Below are 23846 nucleotides of genomic sequence, written 5' to 3'. Positions count from 1 at the left end.
AGTAACAGAAAAACTAGTACCAAAGTCCCAGGAAGAGGTCCTCCCTACCCACCCTCCCCCCCAGGGTTTTGAATTCTAAATGTAAGAACAAGTACCAAAATGTGTCCTGACACTTCTTCCACTGTTACAAACACTTTTGATAGCAGGCAAATATAAAATTCCTTTGTCTAGGACATGTAGAACTCTGAAAAAAGAAAACTTCTCTGAAATGGCAAACTTGTTGAGCTAACATTTGCACTTGATCACATAGACTTATAACCATTCATTACAAGGAAAAAAAAAAACAAGGAAAAAAAAAAAAAAACAAAACAGCAGCACCAAATAATTCACTTACCATTAGTTACAGTAGGCATTTTTATTACATCAGAGCTTTAACATTTACCAGAATACTGGGTCAGGTAGAAGGGAAAGGGAGAATAACTTAAAGCAGCCTTGGTGGAAACTAACATTTAGAAAAGTTACCATCAGCAGAGTAGGAGCTTCCAGAAATACAGATGTTCTAGCATCTACACAATCTACAGGACATGGTGAACCCTAGTAGTCTCACAGATGTTTTCAGTGTTGTTGAACAGTCCTTCAAAGTGAACATCATAAGAAAAACAAGCAACCATTTTTACATCTATTTCCCTTTTCTTCAGAAACATGACTTTCCAGAAATGGTCTTACTATGAATTTTCAGATGTTACCAAGATTAAGGACAACACTTGCCATGAAACTGTAGATTAAAAGGCACACACCATCCAGAATTCAAATTTGCACAAGTGACTAATTGTCAGAGAATATGCCAAAATCCTGAAGTTTAAGTAATTTTTTTCTTTAAACATAAGCTTCTTTCCTACTGATCACTTCTTGCTATTAAGTACAATAATCCAGACACTCCAATTCAAGAAGTTCCCAACACATTTGTCATTAGCATGTGTTGTGAAAGGATTCCCCATATACTCATCATACTTACTATCCCCTGTAGTCATTTGCAACTGAATAAGGAAAATCTAACTGCCCAACATGAAAATTTTATCTTTAGTATCCAAAAATGATGCTTTCATTGGTAAGCCAGTAGTGGTAAATAAATAATGTGATAGTTACTATATTCTTTGCACCCAACTCCCACACTACTAGTGGTCAGTCTGAAAAACCTTAGCTGACCATAATTAAAAGAAAAGTAAGAATATACATAAAAACCAGCTGTCTTAGACAGCATTTTTATTAAAAATGGATACACAGAGACATAGCAGCATTTACAATAAAGAGTTTTTAAAAAGGCATCAGGTTGTAAGCCAACCATCTGAAAAAAAGGCTTTGAAATGTAGTCTTCCACAGCACATTTTGCCCATATGTCAATAGGGAACAGTATAACTGCCACTTATCCAAAGGACAAACAGGCACAGACACAGTAACTCATCTAAATTTCAATCCCTTTTTCTGAATAGTTGGTCACATCAAGCATCACCCTCCATAGCAGCATTTGGAGCACTCGGTGTGCTTTTAAGTGGCTGGTGTACTTGATCCATTTCTTTAAAATATTTTAACGTTCAATAAAAATATTTCAAATAGAAAAAATCTTCTGTCATGAAAAAGGCAAGGTTTCCTTTTCAAATTCCATAAAAGCTTATGAACTTCCACTGGCAGCCTTTCCATAATGGAGCAGAAGTTAGAACCAGCAGAACAGGCACTTCAGCAAAATTGTCTGTCAACAGTTTGTATAGTCACATCTGCTTCAGTCCAGCCGACTGTTTCTTACTACTTTGTGGTGGTGTAAGGACCCCAGTGGGGAAAGGTGAAGTCCTGTTTTGCTCAGCCAATATGGCTTGTTTTGCTTGAGCTTTGTCCTGAAAGCACAGAAAAAAGGGAGAAAATCTTTACTTTGCTATATCAGTGGAACAGATTAATATGATTTGGTGTTTTGTAACTTCATATATTAGCAATCTGGAAATGCATATATACTAGTAACTGATAAAAACACTATTGCAATACACAATAGCCAGTGAATGAGCCCCAGAGATTAATATTGAACTTTTGGAATCTGATGGTCAGCATTAATAGTATTAGTATTTTCAAGACAGCTAAATTTAGAAGCTACTGAACAGTAAGAGGTTTAACTTCTACTACGATTAAATAACCTAAATATTAAAAAAGTCTGATTGTTTAGATTAGGTAGATTAAAAGGCACAATTGTTGGACACGATTTTGATCCTTTGCAAGTTTCTCAAGCTAAGAACCACTACTGCTTAACTTCTTGTCAACCACCACTGTCACATAGCAGCTCCCTGAGATCAGTCTCAAATGATCAGTCTTTATTTTCATTTTTCATCAGATAAGGTTTTATTTCCCATTTTTCCTATAGAGAAAGGTCTAATACACAATATTTGAAGTACCCCAAGGGCAGAAATATGCTTCCCATTTCTAGGGTAATTATTTGTTGTTTGAGATGAGGCTGAAATCACGATCACCTTTTTGTACTAAACACTGTACAAGTCAGGTCTCTTCCCCTGTAATTTTGCAGCTAGAGTACCACCTTATGTCTTTTACCATCTGCACACACTCAAGTCTCAATCCAATAATGTTTCACTTGAACTTACTGTATGTTCTAACCAAAGAAACAAGATTTAGGAGATTTTAAGACAGTTTGTCTTCATTGTGCACATACGTACCAGCAAATCCAAGCTGTTTATGTGCGTCTGTATATTGTGCAAGTCTTCAGGAGCTATACCTCTAAAGTGTTTGAGTTTGGAGCTTCCTACTTCCCGTATAGCCATAGCAAATGGAACCATCCATTTTACGCATTCCTCTATCTCACACCATTCATAACCTGGAAGACAAGACACATGCTAATCTGCCTGAATTAAGGCTTATATTTGAAAATAAATTAGACTGTCTGTAAATGCCAGCATTACATACCTGAAACTTTCTGCATCAACTCAGATGAAGAGAAGTGGTACAAAGCAGAAGCTGCAAGTACACCATATGTATATTCCAAGCAGCCAATATCCAGCACACATAGATCCAAGAGCTACAAGACGACAGATGTTTAATAAGTCTATTGCAAAACAACATTTTTTTCAGATGAAAAAGCATTTGAAGGATGAAATCAGCCTTACCTCCGCTATTTGTACAAATATTTGTTGTGGATATTGTCGCAACAATACCTCATAAAGCTCATTTAAATATGCAACTTGCATGTAAATGTTTAGCCATGATACAACTGTCAGTGGATTTAAGTTCCAATTAAGAGCCTGAAACAGTAGACATACACAAGACTTCAGTATTAATAAAGAACTCATAACTTAGACCATGCAACTTTTTTTTACTCTAGATAGAAAGCTATGATTCCTGCTGGTCAAGGCATCTTTGGAACATGCCCATCTAACCCTCTCCCGTACATCCTCCTATTGATAGGGTTGATGAACAATTACTTCTGTTAAATATTCATGTATTGGTGGATACTTTAAATCACTTGTTACCTAGAAGACACTATTTTTCAATTAGAAATTGAATCTCTTACCAGCACTTAGGATTGAGACTCTCTGCTTTTAGTTGACTATGCTATACCTTTTTAAAAACATAAAGCAGAACTAATCCTACTTAGAAATATTACCTTCATAATGATCAATTCCATACTGAGGATTTCATCTTCTGTACAAGCTCCATCCGTAACATAGGCAAACTGGTGCAACTTTGGTGGATAAATTTCCTGAGAGATAGGAGATCAAGCATTCAATATGAGAAATAGTTTGTAACTAGTCCCATGTGTTAAAAAGCAGAACAACCTACTGCCAATTCAGCATTTCAAGGCAGATGGGGGAAAAAAAAATAACCTCCCCATCCTAACTCATTATTCTCCTTTACCTTTAATATACATAGACGTGTTTTTTAACCTTTCTGCCCTTAGTCTTCATCTTTCACTTCTGAAAGATCAGTACAGCATGCATTGTTTGACTATAGCATCACTGAGGTGGTATCATAATTGACATTGAGATTTACTATTTTTAAATACATCCTTTTATCCTTTGTGTTGTGTAGCTCTAATGGTCACAGACACTTGTATACCTACCAGGGTGTACAACCTTATAAAAACTGTTAGAGTAATGACATCAGGTCTTGCAAGTTGCAGACCAATATCAATTGACCACAGAAGTTCCAGTGGACAGTTAAAGGCAGTAGCTGTATCAATGCAACCACTATCCTTATTAGATTTTCCACATTAGTGTTACTGCTAACACAGAAGCAGAGATATATTGCTGGTCCAAGGTTAGCTGCAAGAGATACTGCATGGATTGGAACAGGTCAAACAACTCCTCAAACCCTACCATTGGAACTGAGCTGCTTTTCAACCTGAGGAGACAGCTTGGCCTAACTGCTCAACAAGTGCAAGGTTCACCTTAAACAGAGTTCACTAATGAAATCTAATTGTTTAGAAGCAAAAGAATTTGTGCTTAAGAATAGACTGAATATTAATATGCCTCTTAAAAGAGGGTGATAACTTAAAATAATTTAAATGTTCAATTTTTTCCAGTAAATAAGGAATAAGACTCTATTATCTGGTAGATACTCCACTGATAGTAGAATTGCAACAAGTGGTCTCAGTGTAGAGCAGCCAGCCAAAAATTCATTTAGCAACAACAATTAAAAACATTAGATTTGTTCTAACACTGAAGAAATTATTCTTTTAGGACTAAAGATAGATACTGTGATGTTAGCTAGTCTTAACTTTAACCACTTCTAAAATATAGGAAGAATTTTGAAATTTATTTTTTTTGTCTCCCACTCAAATGATAGCATCAAGCTCCATAAAGCTTGCCAAAATGCATCTTGTGCATAATAAGTCTGCTGTCTGTCCATTCACTTTTTTTTTTTTAGATAAAAGCTGGAGATACTTACCTCAAGCTTTGCTGCTATGAATAAAGAAGAGATCCCAATAAGCTGTAATAGTGTTTTTACAACATTCTGTTGCGTTGCCATAAACCGATCAAAGAAATCTTGTGCTAAATAAAAAGTTTCTCTATGAAGCTTGTAGACTTCACAAACCTAGAGAGGTATCAGATTAAAAAAGGTCAAGAACAGTGTTAGAGAGTCAAAAGCAGATGCTACAGATGCATTAGAAAAAATCCAAGACCTAGACGTAAAATTCATATTAGGTTTCTGCTTCATTGATACTGAGAACTAATAAGTTAACTAAGAGCAGAAGCTAAGCAGTTTCCTTTGACTCACGAGACAACTGCCACTACAGTAACTCCTCAAAAAAAAAAAAAAGCGAACAGATTAGAGTGAAAGCCCTTTTAAGAAATGCATGTGTTCTAATAATGTCAGACCTGCAGTTCCTCATATTCACTAACATGCATCACTCCAACACCTTAAAAGAGAAAATTCTCACAACTGCTTTAGAATGAAGAATAGAGACTATGTCACCAAGTCATTCAAGCAGCAAAAAAATACTCCCATACAAACAGTGGGGTTGTAGTACATTCTACAAGCCAGTAACAGATAGAGGCTCCCCAGAGAACTTAGAGCAGCCTACTTAAAGGAGGCCTACAAGAATGCTGGAGAGGGATTATTTATCAGGGAGTACAGGGGTAATGCACTCAGTGGAGGACAAGGGGTAATGTCTTTAAGCTAAAAGAGAGTAGATTTGAGATTAGATATAGGGAAGAAATTCTTTACTCAGAGGGTGGTGAGGCACTGGAACAGGTTGCCCAGAACAGTTGTTGACCCAACCCTCGAAAAAGTTCAAGGCCAGACAGGATGGCGCTTTGGGCAACTTGGTCCAGTGGAAGGCATCCCTGCCCACGGAAGGGAGGTTGGAACTAGATGGTCTGTACAGTCCCTTCCAAGCCAAACCACTCTATGATTTATGTTGTGAGATGCATCTAGTCTCTAATGCAACTCCCCTTCCTTCTTACAGTAACTTGCATAATCATCTGTGCAGGTTTTCCTGCAGCATGAACTTAAAAAGCTTACATCGCAGAGCATTAGGGACTAATCTAAATGAATATTGGCATACATTGTTGGTACATGCACCATCAACTCAATTTACTGTATGGATATATATGTTTTGTAATTTGGTGCCACTCGTTGACGACCTTAAGATGGCGACAAGTGTCTAGTGATAATGGATTATGCAAAGATCACGAACAGTAGTCGTAGCAGTTACAGCATACTTCAGCAAAAGCATGTTTGAAATACTCTCAGGCACAGAGAAACTCACCTCCATTAGCCAGTCTAGAAGAATTGTTCGCATTTTAGGTTGCAGGAGAGGGTGCCTTTGCATATAAAGTTTATCCCTCACATATGTATCCTCTTTGTTTATCATGTTTTTCCATACATCATCTCTGTTGGCCCAGCTAAGACAGAAGAATATGTTTAGTCTCAAGTCTAAGACAAAAGAAGACAGACAAGCAGTAGCAAAACAGCAGACTTACCCCAGAACTGGTAATGGTGAAGCTCTAGTTGGAGCAACATTTAGATGTATAAAGTGAGAGTAATCAACACCAACTGGATCATCATCTTTATCTGGAGTAGGAATCAGCATATGGGGATCTTTGTTAATGTTATTCCAGGACGGCTATTAAATGAGAGAAAATATTTTACACTATGACTTTAAAATAATAATTTTAGCTACAAATAGATGATAGACGTTGGAAAGAAACTATGACAGAAACGGTGATTAATTCTTTAAACTGTACAGAATCAGAGGCTGGAAGGGAATTTTGGAAGTCACCTTGCCCAATGCTCCTATTGAAGCATAGCTATCTACAGCAGGTTGCTCAGGAACACATCCAGACAGCTTTTGAATATCTCCAAGGAGAAAGACTCCAGCCTCTGTGCAACCTGTTCTAGTGCTCTGGTCACCTACACAGTAGGAGTGAATTTTCTGATGTTCAGACAGAACCTCCTGCATTTTATTTTACCCCATTGCCTCTTGTCTTGGAGACAGGCTCTCTTCAGTGGTGTCCAGAGACATCTGATTGTGTCTTCCCTTATTTATTTATATGTATTTATATACATTGACAAAATCCTCCCTGAGCCTTCTCTTCTCCAGGCAGAAGGGTCCCATCTCTCTCAGTCTTTAGGAGAGATGTTCCAGTCCCTTAATCATCTTATGGAGCCTTCGCTGGACTCTCACCAGTACTCATCTGGTTATGAGTCTCCCTTGTAACATGGAGCCCAGACCTGGACACAGGACTCTAGTGGAGCAGAAAGGTGTTGCTCATTTTCACAGCAAAATTTGCAACTAGATCTGAACAACATTTATTTTGTTTTGCTTTTGAAGGACCATAACTATACTGTGGAAGGGTATTTAAGTCAGTGTCTCGTGTTGTCATGTCACATTTTGCCTTCAGGTAAAGAATAAGCAGATGCAACTTGAAAAATCTAATTTCTGCTTGAAATTATACAAATGCAAGGTCAGAACTTCTGGTAAGCAATACGTAGGCAGAATGCCTGGAGTTCTTGGTTCCCTGTGAAACATCCTTGACAATGAACACAGCAAAACTGTAATTTATAGCATGTTCTTTTTACTTGTTCTTTGCGTAGTGTTATGTTAAAAAATAAAACACTTCAGTTGATCAAGTTGTTTCATGAATAAAGCAAGTACATGTTAAGGAACTGCCACTAAAGCATCAAGTCAACCATTTCACAGAGAATTTTGCCAAGGCCTGCAAACACTAGAACCTATCACAGCCTTTTTCTCTGATTTGGACCAGAATGTACATTCAGAGTTACTTTCCTCCGGGCTAACTGTTAAAGCTGTGGGCATACACTTTTCCCATTTCCCCAGAAAAATACTACTTCTTTTATTTCACTGTAAACTAAAAAGCCAGCCCCATGTCGGCATACATAAGCAAGTCAAAACTTAGCATTTCCCTTTAAGTGTAAAAGGCAGCCATCTTGCTGCAGCAATAAAAGGACAGAAATCCTTAACAATATTCCTAATATACTCCAATAATAATAATAAAGAATCTCTAAGACGCCAGCAAGTAAAACGTTCTACCTGAAATTTTGCACCTCTCAGAGAAGCTTCCACACCTCGTTTTTGCTGTCCTTGCTACAAGTGACATCACTTTCCAACAAAATGGCTACCTCCTAGCACCAGCTTCAGAAACAGAAACCACTAACTTCAGAAATGAAAGCCATAGTTCAATCATAGTTATGACTGATTTATACTGTGAGATAGATAGGTAGTTTTCTCTTGGATTTCTACATGCAAACACAGCATAGCTCCATAGTGCCCAATAGTATGTAGCCCATAGCTACATACTCACCCAATTCCATGATTTAATTCAGGCAGCGTAGAAGGAAAAAAGACAGAATAGAATCTTTATCATAAAAATGTAAGATTTCTTATGAACTGAAATTTGAATAAGTGCCACATTAGCATTGCTTTAAGTTAATTTTTGCCCTCCCTCACAGACAGACTTTAGATACACTTTGTCCTCCCAGCTGCATGACAAGCCCAGCTGCCAACAGCTTTTGGAGAAGCACTGTCTTATCAGTTAATCAGCAAACCAACAGAAAAGCCATAAATTATAATATTTAAAGCTACCCACTACACCAGCAACATCTAAAATAAACGGGTTTTGCTCCACAGAGTTCTTTACCAAAGTAGATATCACACATACTACAAGGAAACAACAATGGCAATTGATTTAAGAAAGATTTCACCACTCACAATCTTCTATAAGGAAACAAATCAGGGTTCAAGAGCCTCTTAGATGTTTTGAAAAGGGAAAACAAAGACACTACATTGCATAGGAGTGGGAAAGGTCAGTTGGTCTCACCCCAAAAAGTAGCATCTTAACAGACAAACATCAATATCAACTACTGGACTGCAGCCTTACTTTGCCCATCAGAAATAGTAATAGCTATAGTTCAAGCCATTCTCCACTCACAGGAAGCATTAGAGGTTGAAGCATAGGGCTTTTCTTCACCATTAGAAAGGGATTCCAGAAGTATCAAAAAAAAAAAACAAACCACAGAATCACACAGAATTTCTAGGTTGGAAGAGACCTCAGGATCATCGAGTCCAACCTCTGACCTAACACTAACAGTCCCCACTAAACCATATCCCTAAGCTCTACATCTAAATGTCTTTTAAGAAAAGAATAAAAGAATAACTCACATAATCAGATTGTTCCCATTCTTTTTGAATAGCATAGGAGATTCTGGTACTTTTAATTTTCAAAATGGTCTGAATATCACCCTGCCCTACATTAGGCCAAAGTCAAGCTCTCAGCTTGAATATGGTTAACATTGCTAACATGCTTGTTCAGAGATGTGTTTTTTGTTTTGCTTTCTCTTCCCTTTTATAGAATCTCTTCAGGAGATATTTTTCAAATCAGTTAGATAGAACATTTTGACAGCAGTAATACTGGATTCTGAAAAAATAGCTAGCGAGAAACTGATCAAAACTATTTCTGGAAAGTTTGCTCTGTCTCTTAACTCAAAGCATTAGCTAGTTCCATCTCAAGACTTCTTACCACTTCGAGTTTCCATTCTCCACTCTAGATTGGGGAGACCATGTTCTTCGAATCATAATTGCATGGACTACTCTAATCTAGTTGGATGAATTTTGTTTTACACAGAGCCTTGGAAGTGCATGTGTCCCCAGAAAGCAGCCAGAATTAATATGAGAATTGCTAGCAGAATTACAGCAGTGCCACTTCTCTGAAATCAAACACAGAATTTATGCAATATTCTGCTGTCACAAACCTGATGATATAGCCACCCTTTCATCACATAAAGGGTAACGGCATCCTAATTAAGAACTCAGGCCTTATGTTCAACAGAAGCAAACTAATGAATTGACTATGAAGATGCCATCAAGTGGAATGTGACTACGATATTTTGCCTCATGTATAACCTAGTGTCAGTAAACAATTTATTTAATGTAAAAGTCATGTGGTATAGGCTGCAGTGGATTTATAGCTACTTGCATTTCAGAATTGTTGTGCCTCAACAGAATAACTACCTCACTGGCTATCATACAAGCCTGCTATACTGCTGCTGGAACCATAAACATATTCTCATTAGTGGCCCATGGCAATTTGTATCAGAGAATAGCTTGTGTCACACCATAGACTGAAGAGCTGCTGCTGTGCAGCCAAATGTTAGCTTTTTTAAACAGATCTGTAACAATCTGGCTACTTTGTCACAACAAAAAACCTTCTCTATGTAGGGACTGATACACAGGTATCCATTTTTATCTATGTTTTACAGAACCAAACAGCCAAATTCCTACCAGTATTCTATGAGTAACTTGATAAATTCCTGAATAAATATTTTGGACATCAATTACTTAAATTACCTACATTTTAATATACCCGTTATTCCTGAAAATAACATTTAATAGCAGCACACAAAAACAAACAAACCAAAAAAAACCACAACATTGGAAATCTATCTACTTTAAAAGTTGAAGACTGATATATGCAAAATATACTCCAAGCTTCTTTCCACCATTTTCCTGGATTGGGTCCACAATAAGTTGTTTTTTTGTTTGTTTTTTTTTTTTTTTTTTTTTTTTTTTTTTTAAACAATACCTTATTATTATGCAATAAACACATATGAGAAGCATTTACTCAGTCCAAACAGAATGAATCTTTTGGTAAAGAACTGTGGTGAAGGACAGGCAGCTCTTCCTTGTCAGAAGTGAGAGATTAGTTTAATATACTGCACAAAAGAAAGACAGAAGGGAAGGAGAGATCCCCTCATTAAATGCTCACCATTTGAGCCCTGCTTAATATGTTGACTGATAACTAGTATACGCAGTTGCAACAAGCAGAGGCCATTCCAAACAATGATGCCCATCTGTTATGGTAGCACTTCAGTCTTAGAACTTCCAGCTGCCACTGCTGGTTAGATGTGCCACATTATGCATAGCCTTGCGTACCAAATGAGTACGGTCTGTACTCCCTGATCATGACTTTTGCAGCTTAAGTATCACTCTGCATGTGTGTTAACTGGCTGAAGTCCTAGCAACAGAGTGAGCAAGCATGTGTGTGTATGCAGAGGAAGAAAAAATTGAATAAAACTACTTCAGAAAGTAGGCTAATCTTGCTCTTTTATTTAGAGCAAGTATCTCAATATATGAACGCATCATGCTTTCAACACCGTATACCAACATAGCATCCAATATAAACACCAATATCCAGAGCATGCCAGATTTGAAGAATATAAGGGCACTTAAGGGAGTTAGAGGATGCTGGTGGAATACATTTTGACTTTGTAACTCGGAGCATTCTGTGTCCTATTCAGGAAAACTGGCCCTGGTCATGACTAGCCTCCACTGAATGGCCTGATTTAAGTCCTTTAGCCACAGCTTAAGTGACTTCCCAGAAGTTATCCACAGAAAAATTAAGCCTACTTCACCACCACAGTAGCATCTTACAGCATAAGCCTCAAGGTTCTAATCAGGAACTTCTAGTACTCTGTCAGCCTGATAAAGACACTTGCCAAAGGGAACAGAGCTGGCTGTGAAAGGAACAAGTGATCTTTCCTCTCTCCCAGGTGATTTGTAAGCATAGACATGGTTGCAAAAAGATCAGTCTAAAACATGACTCTGTGTGCTAAAATGCCTCATGCTTCAGCCTGCAAAACATAGAAGGTACATAAGAAAAGCACCATATACTTGCAGGTCTCTAAATAAGAGAATGTGGAATTCCATCATGTGGAACTAAATGCATATGAAGGCTTTCGTAAGGTACACCCTTGCACTCCCAGGACAGTTGGGAATGTTAACGTAAGGGTTTAGGCCAATACGGGTCTTGTCTCTCGCCAAGACTCCAAAGTATGCTGCATGAACTGAAGTGTTTTGTGTTCTTCATCAGCCAGGGTTGGTAGCCCTCTTGGCCACTGCAATACAGCACGTGGTAGCTGCATGCCTGTGGCATTGTGTCCATGGTATTAATGTACTGCAAAATAACACTAGAGTTAACTGAGAATGCAGGAACATGACCTGAGGCCAAATCAGTTACCTGGTTTTCATATTGCTTTTTTCTATTCATTTCCATTTGGGCAATTTCTTCATCGGGATCCTGTAAGAACTACAAAAAGAAACATACAGCATTAGGAGCAGAAACCATGGGATGAACCAGCACTCACTGCTGCAACGCACACCCAGATCCTTCAGGACCACAGCCCCGTGACAGACCACCACTGGAGCACCCCGACCACCACATGGTCACCAGCCACCCAACAAAAGGGCGCAGGAGCCCACGGGCCAAGGCACGCAGCAGGGCAGGAGTTGGCCTGCGAGGGCCAGGGCGAGCCACGCTTCCTGCCCCGGCCTGCACTCACCGTGGCCACATCAGCTTTCCTCTTGCGGGCTCGCATGGCACCCTCGGCACCCCCTTCCCCCTTGGCCGGGGCCTTCTCCTCCGCGAAGTCGCTGCCAAGAAACAAGAAGCTGGAGGAGCCCGGCGGCGGGGAGCCTCCCCCCGGGCTCGCCTAATGGAGACTTCGGCCTAGGCGGCCCCAGCCCCGCGCGGACTCACCTCTCCCGCCGCATGGTGCCCCGCCGGGGCGAGCAGCGGCCCTGCGCGGGGCCGGCGGGGAGCCGCGAGGGCAGGGGCCGGCAGGGAGCCGCCGCGCAGGCCTCCGCCAGCCGGGCCCCAGCCCCCACAAAGGACCGCGCCAAGGCCCGGCGGCGGGGCGGGAGGCTGCGGCCGGGCACCCCGGGGGGGCGGCCCCGGCTGCTCCTTCCCTGCCCCCGTCCCTCACCCACCCACCCGCGGCGGCCGCCCGGGAGCTCGGCGGAGGCCGCCCGGCGGCGGGGCGCCGGGGCAGGGCGGGAGGAGCGCGGCGCGGGCTCCGCTGGGCGCCTCCTGCCTCACGGCGCGGCCGCTCCCGTCCCTGCGCACAGCGCGGCCGGCGCCGAGCGGGACATTTAAACGCGCGGCTGCGGGGCCGCCTCCCCGCCCGCCCGCACACGTGGCCCCGCGCCCAGGCCCCGCGGGACGGCGCCCGGCCGGGGCGGGGTCTGCGGGGGGCGCCGCTCCGCCGCCGGGGCCCGGGGCTGCGGGGTCGGGCCGGGGCGGAGCGGGGCGGCCGCGGGGGAACCCCCGCCCCGGAGGGCCGGGCCGGGCCGTGCCGGGGCTCCCCGCCCGCCCCGCCGTGTCCTCAGCGGGAGGTCAGAGGGGGCCGGGCGCCGCCATGCCCTGCCCCGCCCGCCCCGCCTCTCGCTCCGTCCCCTCCCCGCCGGGCATGGGGCGGCCGCGGCTCTTCGGGCGCCTGAGGGCGGCGGTGCTCGGCGTGGTGCATGTGGCAGCGCTGCCAGGTAAGCGGCGGGGCCCGGCGGGCGCCCCCCTGCTCTCCCCGCGGGCCGGGGGCTGAAGGAGCCGGGGCGTGAGGCGGCGGCGAGCTCGCGAAGGGGACCGCTGAGGGAAGACGGCAACGGCGGCTCGGGCCGGGCTGCGCGGGGGTGGAGCTCCGCGCGGCTCCGGGCGGCCGCAGCCCGGCCTCCTTCCCCCTCCGCCCCTCGGCGGCTCGGGGCAGCCCGCGGCAGCCGCCCGGCCTCCCGCAGGCCGCTGCCGGGCACTGCCCGGCCCCGCTCTGCCCGGCCCCGGGCCCTGCGCCCGGCTCACCGCGAGCTGGGACCGGCCCGCGGCGCTGCCACCGAGCTCGGCGCAGCCCGCACCTCGGCGCCTGGCTGTAGGAAGCGAGCGTCAGAACAGACTGCAATGAATTTCCCTCGGTATTAGCTCGGAATTCCGGGGAAATCCGTGCATGCTCATCTCTGGCACGAAGTTCTTATGCTGCAGATCAGATAACACCCACCTCGCAGACCAGAATGTTAGATTACTTCAACTGATTTAATATTAATTGGCGATTAGCATAGGTATTCTGCTGACCTAGAGGTCAGGTCTTGCCATAGCATTGGATGGAGAATCACTAACACGAGATAAGCTGTAGTAAGTACAGGATTAACAAGCTAGAAACAGACATGGTACAATAAGATGTTATACAGATACTCTTCAAGTTTGCAAATTAGTTTTAGGAACTAAACAGTTACAGCAGATCTGTCAGGTTCAGCTAAGGAAAGAGATGCCATTAAGGCAGTCACAGAGATACAGCAGCCATTTAACAAGCCTGATGCTTCTCCCTTTTTCAGTGTGCCAGTCCCTACAGATGTCTTACCAGAAAATTGTTACTGTCTGTGGTTTCAGTTTGTACTTGCACTGCACAATGTTACAATGGGTAAACAATGTTGTTCTTGCAGGGACACCAAGAAGTTCTCTTCCTTTGACACAAATCATTGATCAAGCTTGTCAAGAAGCAGAAATTTACAAGGACGCTGGAGTTGTAAGTTTTGGTTTTCTTCTCCCTATGGCAGTATTTACACAAAGCTGCTTCTGCATAGCTAATTCTTTGAACTGAGTCTGAGTGACCTAGAATTCATTAAATACATCTTAAGCCACAGAGTTCAGAAAGACATTTAAACATACATCTTGTATTTCAACATAATGCATAGGCCTTCTAGGTTTCAAAGCCTAAACTATGCATCACATGCACCCAGAATTGAAAAACCTTGGATTCAAACTTTACAGTTTAAGTTGCTTAAACAGGATTACTGTCAATTTCTAAGAATTAAGTCAATTAAAAAAAAAAAAGACACACAGAAAGTTGACTGCAACATGAACTGTTGCTGCCATTCTAGGTATCTGAATGTAGGATGCTTCATCATCCAGTTTGACAAGCCACTTTGTTTAGCTCTGTACAGCATACTCTGGTTTCATGAAGTCATGAAGGAATGGCACATGCACAATCATAGGTACTGAGAATCTCACTTACAGGCGGCAGGGTTCCCCCACAATTAGTTCTTGTACTACAATAGTATAGTTTATTCAGGGGCCAAAATATCATCTTAGACCCCCTTTTGCCTGATTTAATCCTTCCATCCTAGCCCCCTGGGAGCAAGCATGCCTGCTCTGTACATCTTGAAGGGAAGGCCCAAAAGGCCATTATTGACCAGAGGCAAGAGGCAGGTACTATTGCTGAACTGCCGTTGGACCTAGAGTGGCGTAATCATCTCTGTATGTCAGCAGAATTTAACAGGGTGTATGTCCTTTTGAAATGTTGGATGTTTTAAACATTTCATTGCCCCTTGTCTGCACATCTTGATGTGATTTTTAGTTGACCTGCCTACTCTATTATTCACATTTTTGGTGTGCTAAGGTGATGACCTGCTGTCTGGGGTTTGAAAACAGCTTAAATGAACAAGTAGTCATAACTGAGCTGCTGTTTTCTGCAAAACTTTAAACTGGGTTATTCTTTTTAACAGCGTAAATTACAATGATACCTTACAGACAAAGCAAAATTAAATCTAGGAATTTAGTCTAAATTATGGAATACCAAGGTCAAAATGCAAGACAAGTCACATGAAGTAGGTTATGGAATGAGCACTTGTAAGGCTAAATTAGGAAAGAGTGCTGACAATGGAATTGTTGGAAGGATAAACAACAGCATAGAAGAATGAAGTTTATGTAGGCAAGCTTCAGTGCACTACCGGTTAAAATAATCTTTAACTGCAAGTGGTACAGAACAAGTCAGTTTTCTTCCTTTTTATACCTGTAGAAAGAACAAGTGTGCAATTGCTCTGTGTTCTGTACTGTGACATTCTGTCTTGTCTTTGCTTTTGCTGTATCAACATGAGGTATAATGTGATTTGATCTACATCAGATGAATAGAAAGTACTAGTCTGTTTCCCTGTGTTAGAGGATGTGGTTCTGTAACCCAGAAGCCATTGCCCAGATTCCAGTACTTGTTTACTTGTTTCCCTTATGTATACACTAATAATATATTAAAACCTTAGCAACAGAGAGAAAGCCAAGTATATCTAAAGGTAACTGAGTATAGAAGCAGTTAACTTTCACCACAGTTGACTGCACTCAACTCAGAAATAATTTTTAAACCTACCTTTAAGGTAGACAGATGAGGTGAATGCAGTCATTCTCTACATGTTCGAACAAATTCAAGGCATAACTGCGTTTCCTGTAGAAGTTGTAACAACATTAGTATACAGGCCAAACCGATCTTTATTCTAAAGGTCTGTACATAATAGTGTTACAGCAATATGACAAGCAAATCCTTTATTAATACCACAAAGGTCGGAGATAATCAGGAGAGCTTCCATAAATATCACTGTGGTTGCCTAACGCTTACTGTAATGCCTTTGTCTAGTTTTTCCCCAATACTTTAAGAGAAATGTACACTTGCATGATAGATACTAAAGAGCTTCATGGCTTTTGCACAGATCCTACTCTTCCAAGTTAGCTCTCCTGATTCTGTAATGGAATTATTTGGTTTCTACCCTCCCCAATATTCAGATTGAACTGTTAAACTGTCCTTTTTTTTTGCAGAAAAAGAACTAGAACCATAAAGGATTTATCCATGGATGTTTTTACTGTTATTTCTAACTGCTTGCCTATGGTAGCCTTTAGAAGATATGTAACCATATTGCTGCCACTAGATGTTTGTATGTTGTCTCAAGTTGCTTGAACTGGAGTTAACATTCAAAAATACTGTGTGGGCTCGCTCACTCACTATCTATTACACTTGGAAGTAACTCCTAGTTTGTTCAGAAAAACGTGATTTGTCTGCCATATTAATAACTGAACATAGTAAATATGAAAGATTTGTGATATTAGGATAACAGTAATGAAAACAAGTGAGTGCTCAGTTAGGAAGCCATCTGTGCTCAAAATGTATATGCTTTGTACTTGTGTTGCTGAACAATGGAATTCGCTAGAAAAGATCTTATAAGAAACAAGCTATGAGATGTTGTGATCTCTCAGATTCTTATCTGCTTTTGTTTAAACAAAAAACACTTGCAAAATATAATGAAGTTAACTTTTATTTATTCAATTCAGCCTGAATGAAGCTTGCTTTATAACAGAGCATGAGTTCATTCTAGTTTCACTGATGAAACACTCCTTACTTGCTATTACCTAGCTGTAACTACATGAGTAGGTGACATTGAAGATAAGATATATAAATAAGGGTATTTCTTGAAGACATAAATATAATGCTGTATTGACTTGCAAGTATTATTATAGTGCTTCTTAATAAGAGAAATTTTAGGTTTGCTTCTTCTACCTATATTGTTCCTGGAGATGTGTTCATTACAATTCTGAACCTCCCAATCCTTCTCTTGTTTCTGGAGCTGCAAGGGTGGTTGCCAGTACCTGCTCTGCATTAAGGTTCTCAAAAGTGAGAAGCCTACTATCCTTATAGTTACAGTAATGGTTACAATTATTTAGGATTCAATAACAGTTGAGACAGAGCAAGTTATCATTCCTGCTATAGAAACATATAGATAGCTAAAATTGAGATTATAGATATTAATATTTTAAATCATAGCTCTGTTACAGTAGAATAAAACAGGGAAGTCTCCCCACTGCCATCTCCTATAATATATACAGGAAAACATAAGGTGCCTACTTACCTGAGTTAAGGTAGCAATCTCTTGTTCTGGAGGTAGAGTTTTTTAAAGAAATTGTCTAGGTACAGCAAATAAATGCTTTACAAGGCTGTCTGATTTCCTTTGTCTACAGGCACGTGACTGTGGTGGTGGGAGAAGCTGTAATTGTTTCAGTGCACACCTGACTATTTAACAACGGGTGTCACACAAAAAGCCTCTCTTCAGTAGGCAGGAACAGTTGTTTTCAGCTTGCAAAGGTTTTGATAACACGTAAATGTTTGTAGGTAAAGTTTTCTGCAAGGAAAACATGGAGGTTAAAATTACTACAGCTAAAATTTACATTACAGAGGGAGTGAGATACAGCTTGTGTGGTTGTTATACCTATTATGATTTATACTGTTGTAGCTATTTTTTGAGGTTTTTCTGAGGTTGCATATGTGTGTGCACAACAAATGTTTTAAGAGGTCGCTTCTATAAATAGAGTAAAGCCAAGGAAATTGTTTTCCTATGTAGTCAGAGAGGTATTTAAGTGACCTATTTTCCAGCAGCTAACTGATACAAGAGGCACTTTCTGTATATGTAGCACTCTATTTCCTTCTTACTTTCCTTCTTACTTTGAGCGACTTCTCTAGTGTTCAAGAATTGTTGAGAATAAGACTACTTTACGTATAAGCAATACTTAAATTGTCCTAATATTCAATGGAAAAGAAGCCCACAAGGTTTTTGCTAGTCTTATCTCATACTATTCAAGGGAAATCTGCTTTGGAGTGTGCAATACAATATCTGTTCCGACAGACTTCTACACCATAAGCTTAAATTCCAAGAACTTTAATGCAGCATAACTGTTTTCTTTCCACCATTTTAATTAGCTGTCTGATAGTACTGAAGTCTGTTTTATATATGTATAAATTCAGTAAACACAGAAATCTGTGCTGTTATATTTTTATATAAAAATATGGAAGAAAGCTTTGCGTTAATGCATCTGTAATTCTGCTCTCTGTATTGCAGAACATATGTTGTTCTTTTTTTAATTAAACAAAACATAATATGCAAAAGAACATAGCCTATTGGATGGCACCAAAAGAATAATGCATTATTAAACTAATACCAAAAATATTCACAGTAACTATGGACCTTGAGGCTATGGGAAGAGAGAACTGTTGAAAAGCGAATATACTAAGTATAAGGTAGAAAAGAAAAATGCTGAAATCCTCCTGTCTGCCTGCATTCTGAACTAGTATTCAATCAGATACTTGTTTTATGCGCAGTATTATGGCTAGAGTTCCTAATTACTTTAAAAATAAATTTATTAATATATCTAATAGAATACTTTGCTTTATGCAAATCCTGAGTTGTTAAAATAGAAACAATTCATAGAAAGCTCGGTTTCACTGTGATGCTGCTGTGGAGTTCTGCTAGTCTGTTCTGCTTTTTCAGCTCCTAGCTGAGCGTCTAAAGCTTCTTTCCTAGGCCTCTTTTTTTTCGTACTGATGTTGGTTCTTGACTGCCCAAAACTTTTAGTTTGTAGATCCTAGCTTCTTGCCTTTGATCAGCTTGGAGTTCCTAGGTTCTGGTGAAGTCTGCCAAGTTCAGCCTCCTTGAGCCAAGGATCTCATCTTCCAGGTTGTGTGGCCTCAAAGAATTACCTGGTTTTGAGGGTTCATTGTATTCTTTGGGTTTATTTTGTTTTGTTAAAATATTGGAGTCCTGCCATGTATCACTACTGACCAACTTCATTTTCTCTCATAAGCAGTTAACCTCTCTCATGATCTTGTATAATTTATGTATAAAGAGGGAAAAAGGCTAAGAGGGTTCTCTTTCTGTTAGTTCGTTAAAACGGATTCAGTAGCTGGGACTGAGGTATGAGAAGACAATTTGGTCACTTCAAATTTGTGTAAGAGTGCTGACCTCGTTCCAGAGAAACCAACGAAAAGTTGTTTGTTGTTGTTTTGTTTGTTTGTTTGTTTGTTTTTCCTGAAAATGCTGTGGGTTTTCTGAGGACTGGTTGTCATCTTTGTCATCTGTCTTGCTTCTGATCACAGGTAGAGACATGTGGATGTTAAATCAGACAGTTGAACAGGATGTAGAAATAAGACCAGGCACAGATGTGTTAGTTGGATCTGGTTTTCCTTCACCTGGTTGAGGTTTCTTGGATCAGAATTCTATAATAGAATATGCTGATGAATGGCATGAAATAGTATGTAGCTCTATTGTTATGTGCTCATAATATTAGATAGTGTTTTTTATTAGTAAACTGTGCCCTTTTATTTTTAAGGTAACGTGTGTTTTGTATATTTAAGTACTTAGCTGTGAGGTTATCTGGTGAGGGCAGTTGTACCCAGGTGCATTGAATGGGTGTGTGCATTGTGTAGTTGGATTTACCATATTGTTCTCATGGGTTACTTGCATTCTGTTTTTTTCCCCATCCTCCATGTTAGGTGTTCATTTATGATGCCTGTGGCTTAGACTGTAATTCAGCCATTAAATGCTTACTGTGTTTTATATACTGTCTTATCTTTTACTGCCAAAAGGGCTTCTAAACTACAACAGAGATTGAAGAAGCGTTATGTATGTGATTTTTTTTTTTAAAGGAAACCTTTTTTTTTTTTCATCCTTTTTCCTGATTCTCTGTTATTATCATGTGACTTTCTTTATTTCATCTCTGGTTGTATTTTTTTTTTAATTTATTCTAAAATGGTCTTCTTTCTATTCTGTCTCAGTCAGAATTTCTTTGAAGTGCAGAGCCCCCATTTTAAGGATTGTGACATGTGGTAAAACTCCAGAGAGAATAGAATTGTTTTTCTACATGTACAATCTATTTGTCTTATAAAATTTTTGTATTTTTAGATAGAAACGTGAGAAATTTCTGGCTTCGTTTAAAATTCTCACTGCAAATGCAAAACAACAGGCTTCAAATACATTTCAAGGCTATACTTTTACTGTTGTTATTAGTCCTTGACAAAATTATATGATTTGATGTTGTTGAAAATGTTCTATTATATACCATATGATTGAAAATGTACAAGGTACTAGATGATGTATAAAGATTTTCAATAAATTGCATAAATTATTTCAGTAGAGTATTTTATTGTCACTCCATTGTTTGCTAAATGTATGTTCATATGGAGTGAGAAGTACAGTAGATAATAAATAGCAGTATCTTCCTTCAAATAAGCCTGAATCTGGAATGGGAGAAATACATGTATCAATAGTTAATACTATGGTATTAGGCACACTGGAAATAAGCATTTAATAGTGAAACAAACAAACAAAAACCTTTATTTTTCTAAAATAACACATTTTGTGACATTAATTGAATTGAAAATTGCCTTGATTATCTCTAAATCCTCCGTTATCTAAACATACTCAATATCCTATATTCCATTTGGATAATTGAAGTTTCTCTACACTACTTTTAATGAGGTATAAGATTTAACTCATTCGCCTATAGTTCACATTCTAGGATGGATCAAAGGAAGACTAATTGATGAATGTACAATTAAAATCGCATTTATTTCTCTTCCTGATTTCTTTGCAAATACCGTGCTGTTGATTAAAGCACTTTTACAAGTGGTTATATGCATCAACATAATTTACTGAAGATAATCCACCCTTTGAAGGAAAACCTTTAAACTTGTCTTTTAATACAAAACTTAGAATAATAGTAAACTAGCCACATTTCTTAAATTCCTCTTTCAGCTTAATCAGTTTTCCTTATTATGATCTCCACAGGATGGCTTGATAGTAGAAAACATGCACGATCGTCCTTACACGGTGTGTCCTGGGCCCGAAGTGACGGCAGTGATGACGGCCATCAGTGCCGCCGTGAGGCGATCCTGCCCACACCTTGCGCTGGGAGTCCAGGTACTGAGCGCTGCGAATCAACAGGCAATAGCAGTTGCTCTCGCTGCAGGTAATAGAAATGACTCGCATGTTATTACTGTTGTTTGCTATGGCATTTACTCTCTGCAAATTGTGCATTGTACTAACATAGATACCATGAAAAATGAGACATGAAAAGCTCACTGTACCCTGAAAAAGCAGAAATTAGATTTTGAGAAAGATGCCTGCTTGATTATAATAGATGATGCTCACACAGTGCTTCAGTAGGAGGCAGCTTAGAAATCCCAAGGCCATTGGTGCTGCTTTTTGGATGAAACCTGTCTAAACGTAATGATTAGTTTAAACCTACTGATGTCTAAAAGCCACCTTTGGTGTAACTCTATTTACTTCAGTTAAATTATATTTGAAGATTAATTTAACCCACTGTGGTTAAGCATCCTGTTTCAGCATCTAATTATATGTTGTTGCTACTACAGTTATCTATTAAAACTAAATTTTCACTGCCTTTGTTCATGAATGAGTCTTTCTGTATAAAAACAAAAAATAGAGTGTACAGGTACCCAAACTACTTAAAATTAAATTGCATTCAGGGAAATTAAATGTAAATTAATCTACCCTTATTGCAAGAATCCTTGACTTGCTGACCTTTCTCTTCTACTCCTTGCTGAAGCAATTTTAGGTTTTCATATAGAATGTTCCCTGATTCAAAGATGGAGACTGGTTTCATATGGAAAGCTTGTACTTCCCAAATCGAGGGTTGATGCCTCTGTTTACCCAAATTGCATATGTAATTATAGTGAGGTTGCACATTTTGTAAATTGTACAAATATTGTAAACAGGCAGAGTTTTGTCAGAACATAAAACTAAAAGATGCTTGTACTAATTGAAACCCATACTTTGGTTAAAATAATATGAAGTAACATCTGCAGTGGCAGTTTTAATTATGTTGAATATGTTCTAAAAATCTTGAATCCCTTTTTCTTGGGGGAATTTGTTAGTCTGTGTTTGGAACACAGATTTGATTTGAGTGCTTTAGAATCAGAAGTTGACACTTATAAGGTATGTAACTCCTTGTCAAACTGACCAAACACAGGTTTTATTTTTGCAGTGGAACCTATGTGAAAAGCTAAACCAAAAACCTAACAGAATCCAGTTTTAATTTTCAGGGATTGTATGCATATAGGATACTTGATACATTTGCAAAAATATTTATATACCTTATTTTCAAAAGTAATAGACTGCTAGTGGGTTATGCTTCCTTTTAGGAGCAAAATTGATCACTGTATAGGGGATGTAGTGTGGGAACAATGTGTTTCTCTTACTTCTCAGCAATTACTAATGTGGGAGAGAATTCCTGAAGGGCTTGGGTTTTGCTCATCTCTACTACTGTTCTGCACTATTTGCTCTGTAACTGGAGAACAGCAGCTAAGAAAGGCCTGTGTTCTGTGTTTAATGCATTTCATTGCACTTCTCTAAAAATGATTCTCAAGCTCACTGAACAGGAAAGCAAAAAGAAAGAAAATCACTTTAGACAAAGCCATAGTAAAATGACTTATTTTGTAGATAGCAAGTCTCATAGTAGTGACTTTAATATCAATACAACTTTAATAGTCATTAAAGGTGGCTACTAATATAGCAAGTCCAACATGCGTTCACTACAAAATACTTACTGAAGGTGTTATACCCAAAAAGCGTATGTAGCATCTCCTGCTACTATGTAGACATTTCATTTTCCCTGTAGATACTTCTGTCTCTGGCAGAAATAACTTCTGAAGAGCTGCACAGGGCAACCATAAGTGGTTTAGTGGTTTTTAGGCATAGGTAATTTTATTTTGTAAAGGGCGGGGGGGGGAGGAAATCAGCAAGTTTATGGTGTGACTGGAAGGAACTCATCAATAACATGTGGTTATGCTGATAAATATGTTGTAGATAGCCGAATAGCAACAAATTAAATCACTGAATTTTCCTAGCATAGAATCATTTAGGTTGGAGAAGACCTTTAAGATCAAGTCCAAATGGGAAACGAGCAAAGACCTCTGTCCCAAAGCAGTCCAACTATACAATAAGATTCTAGACAGCTGATGAATAAGAAGTTTTATATAAATGTGTGTACGTTTGTGTATTTTAACCTTTGTTCATTTTTCCCTAGCTTCCTTAATTTTTACATTGTAATACTGCAGTTCTCTTAAGGAGGGCAATTTGGAAACTACCTGAATTAATCATAAGTTGTCAAAAACTCCTAAGTTGTTTGATTCAAATATTAATAATGTTTTTGAACATCCTTTCTTTCTCAGTGAAATAAAGAACGGCAACAAATCTAGAAAGCCCTGCTGTAAACAAATTCCTCAGGTATTCTCATCATTAGGCAGTAAAACGGACAGGACAGCATATTGCAGTGGGTTACTGTTGTTTTCAGATTTATTCAATAATAAATTCAGGGGGTGAAGAATCTGAGAAGGCTGAGATGTTTTATTTTTTGTTTGTTTGATTGTTTTGTTTTTCTTGTTAGTTTGTTTTAATTTATTTTAGTTCTTTGGGAAATGTTTGTGAAATTAGGAACCTAAAGGAAAGAAAACACCAAAACCATGTT

General features: G+C 39.7%; 2 protein-coding genes and 1 long non-coding RNA gene across 5 annotated transcripts in view; 1 reads left to right on the top strand and 2 right to left on the bottom strand.

Moving 5' to 3' along the window:
- Positions 1 to 325: 325 nt before the first annotated feature.
- Positions 326 to 12634, bottom strand: CCNE1 (cyclin E1). Its single transcript, XM_068693402.1, has 11 exons — positions 12489 to 12634; positions 12292 to 12382; positions 11970 to 12038; positions 6417 to 6559; positions 6203 to 6338; positions 4879 to 5025; positions 3596 to 3691; positions 3099 to 3233; positions 2899 to 3010; positions 2652 to 2809; positions 326 to 1829 (listed from the first exon to the last, which is right to left on the bottom strand). Exons 1-11 carry the CDS (start codon positions 12500 to 12502, stop codon positions 1707 to 1709), a joined length of 1224 nt encoding a protein of 407 aa, XP_068549503.1. The 5' UTR covers positions 12503 to 12634; the 3' UTR covers positions 326 to 1706.
- A 190-nt stretch (positions 12635 to 12824) lies between these two features.
- Positions 12825 to 23846, top strand: part of LOC137861849 (uncharacterized protein F13E9.13, mitochondrial-like) — a 49458-nt gene continuing 38436 nt past the window's right edge. For 2 of the 3 annotated variants that reach the window (XM_068693405.1, XM_068693404.1), the window contains exons 1-3: positions 12830 to 13270; positions 14213 to 14295; positions 21146 to 21326. In XM_068693405.1, the coding sequence (XP_068549506.1) occupies positions 13147 to 13270; positions 14213 to 14295; positions 21146 to 21326 (388 nt within the window). In that variant the 5' untranslated portion in view covers positions 12830 to 13146. Of the gene's footprint in view, positions 13271 to 14212; positions 14296 to 21145; positions 21327 to 23846 lie in introns of all 3 variants that reach the window. The other variant, XM_068693403.1, reaches the window with a different exon arrangement.
- On the bottom strand, positions 14199 to 17563 carry LOC137861861 (uncharacterized). The gene is made up of 3 exons (XR_011099902.1): positions 17438 to 17563; positions 15910 to 15984; positions 14199 to 14381 (listed from the first exon to the last, which is right to left on the bottom strand). It is a non-coding gene; the product is annotated as an uncharacterized lncRNA (long non-coding RNA).

Source organism: Anas acuta, chromosome 10 (genome assembly GCF_963932015.1).
Source record: "Anas acuta chromosome 10, bAnaAcu1.1, whole genome shotgun sequence".
In the NCBI taxonomy this organism is placed as follows: domain Eukaryota; kingdom Metazoa; phylum Chordata; class Aves; order Anseriformes; family Anatidae; genus Anas; species Anas acuta.
The sequence above is the reverse complement of the archived record's forward strand: the minus strand, read 5'-3'. Positions and strand labels throughout refer to the sequence as shown.

Bases quoted from the DNA above. Each gene is read 5' to 3' on its own strand.
- CCNE1 (XM_068693402.1), bottom strand. The intron at 2,810-2,898 runs GTATGTAATGCT...CTTGTCTTCCAG, and splicing joins GTTGATGCAGAAAGTTTCAG to GTTATGAATGGTGTGAGATA. The intron at 1,830-2,651 runs GTACGTATGTGC...CTGTGCTTTCAG, and splicing joins TAAACAGCTTGGATTTGCTG to GACAAAGCTCAAGCAAAACA.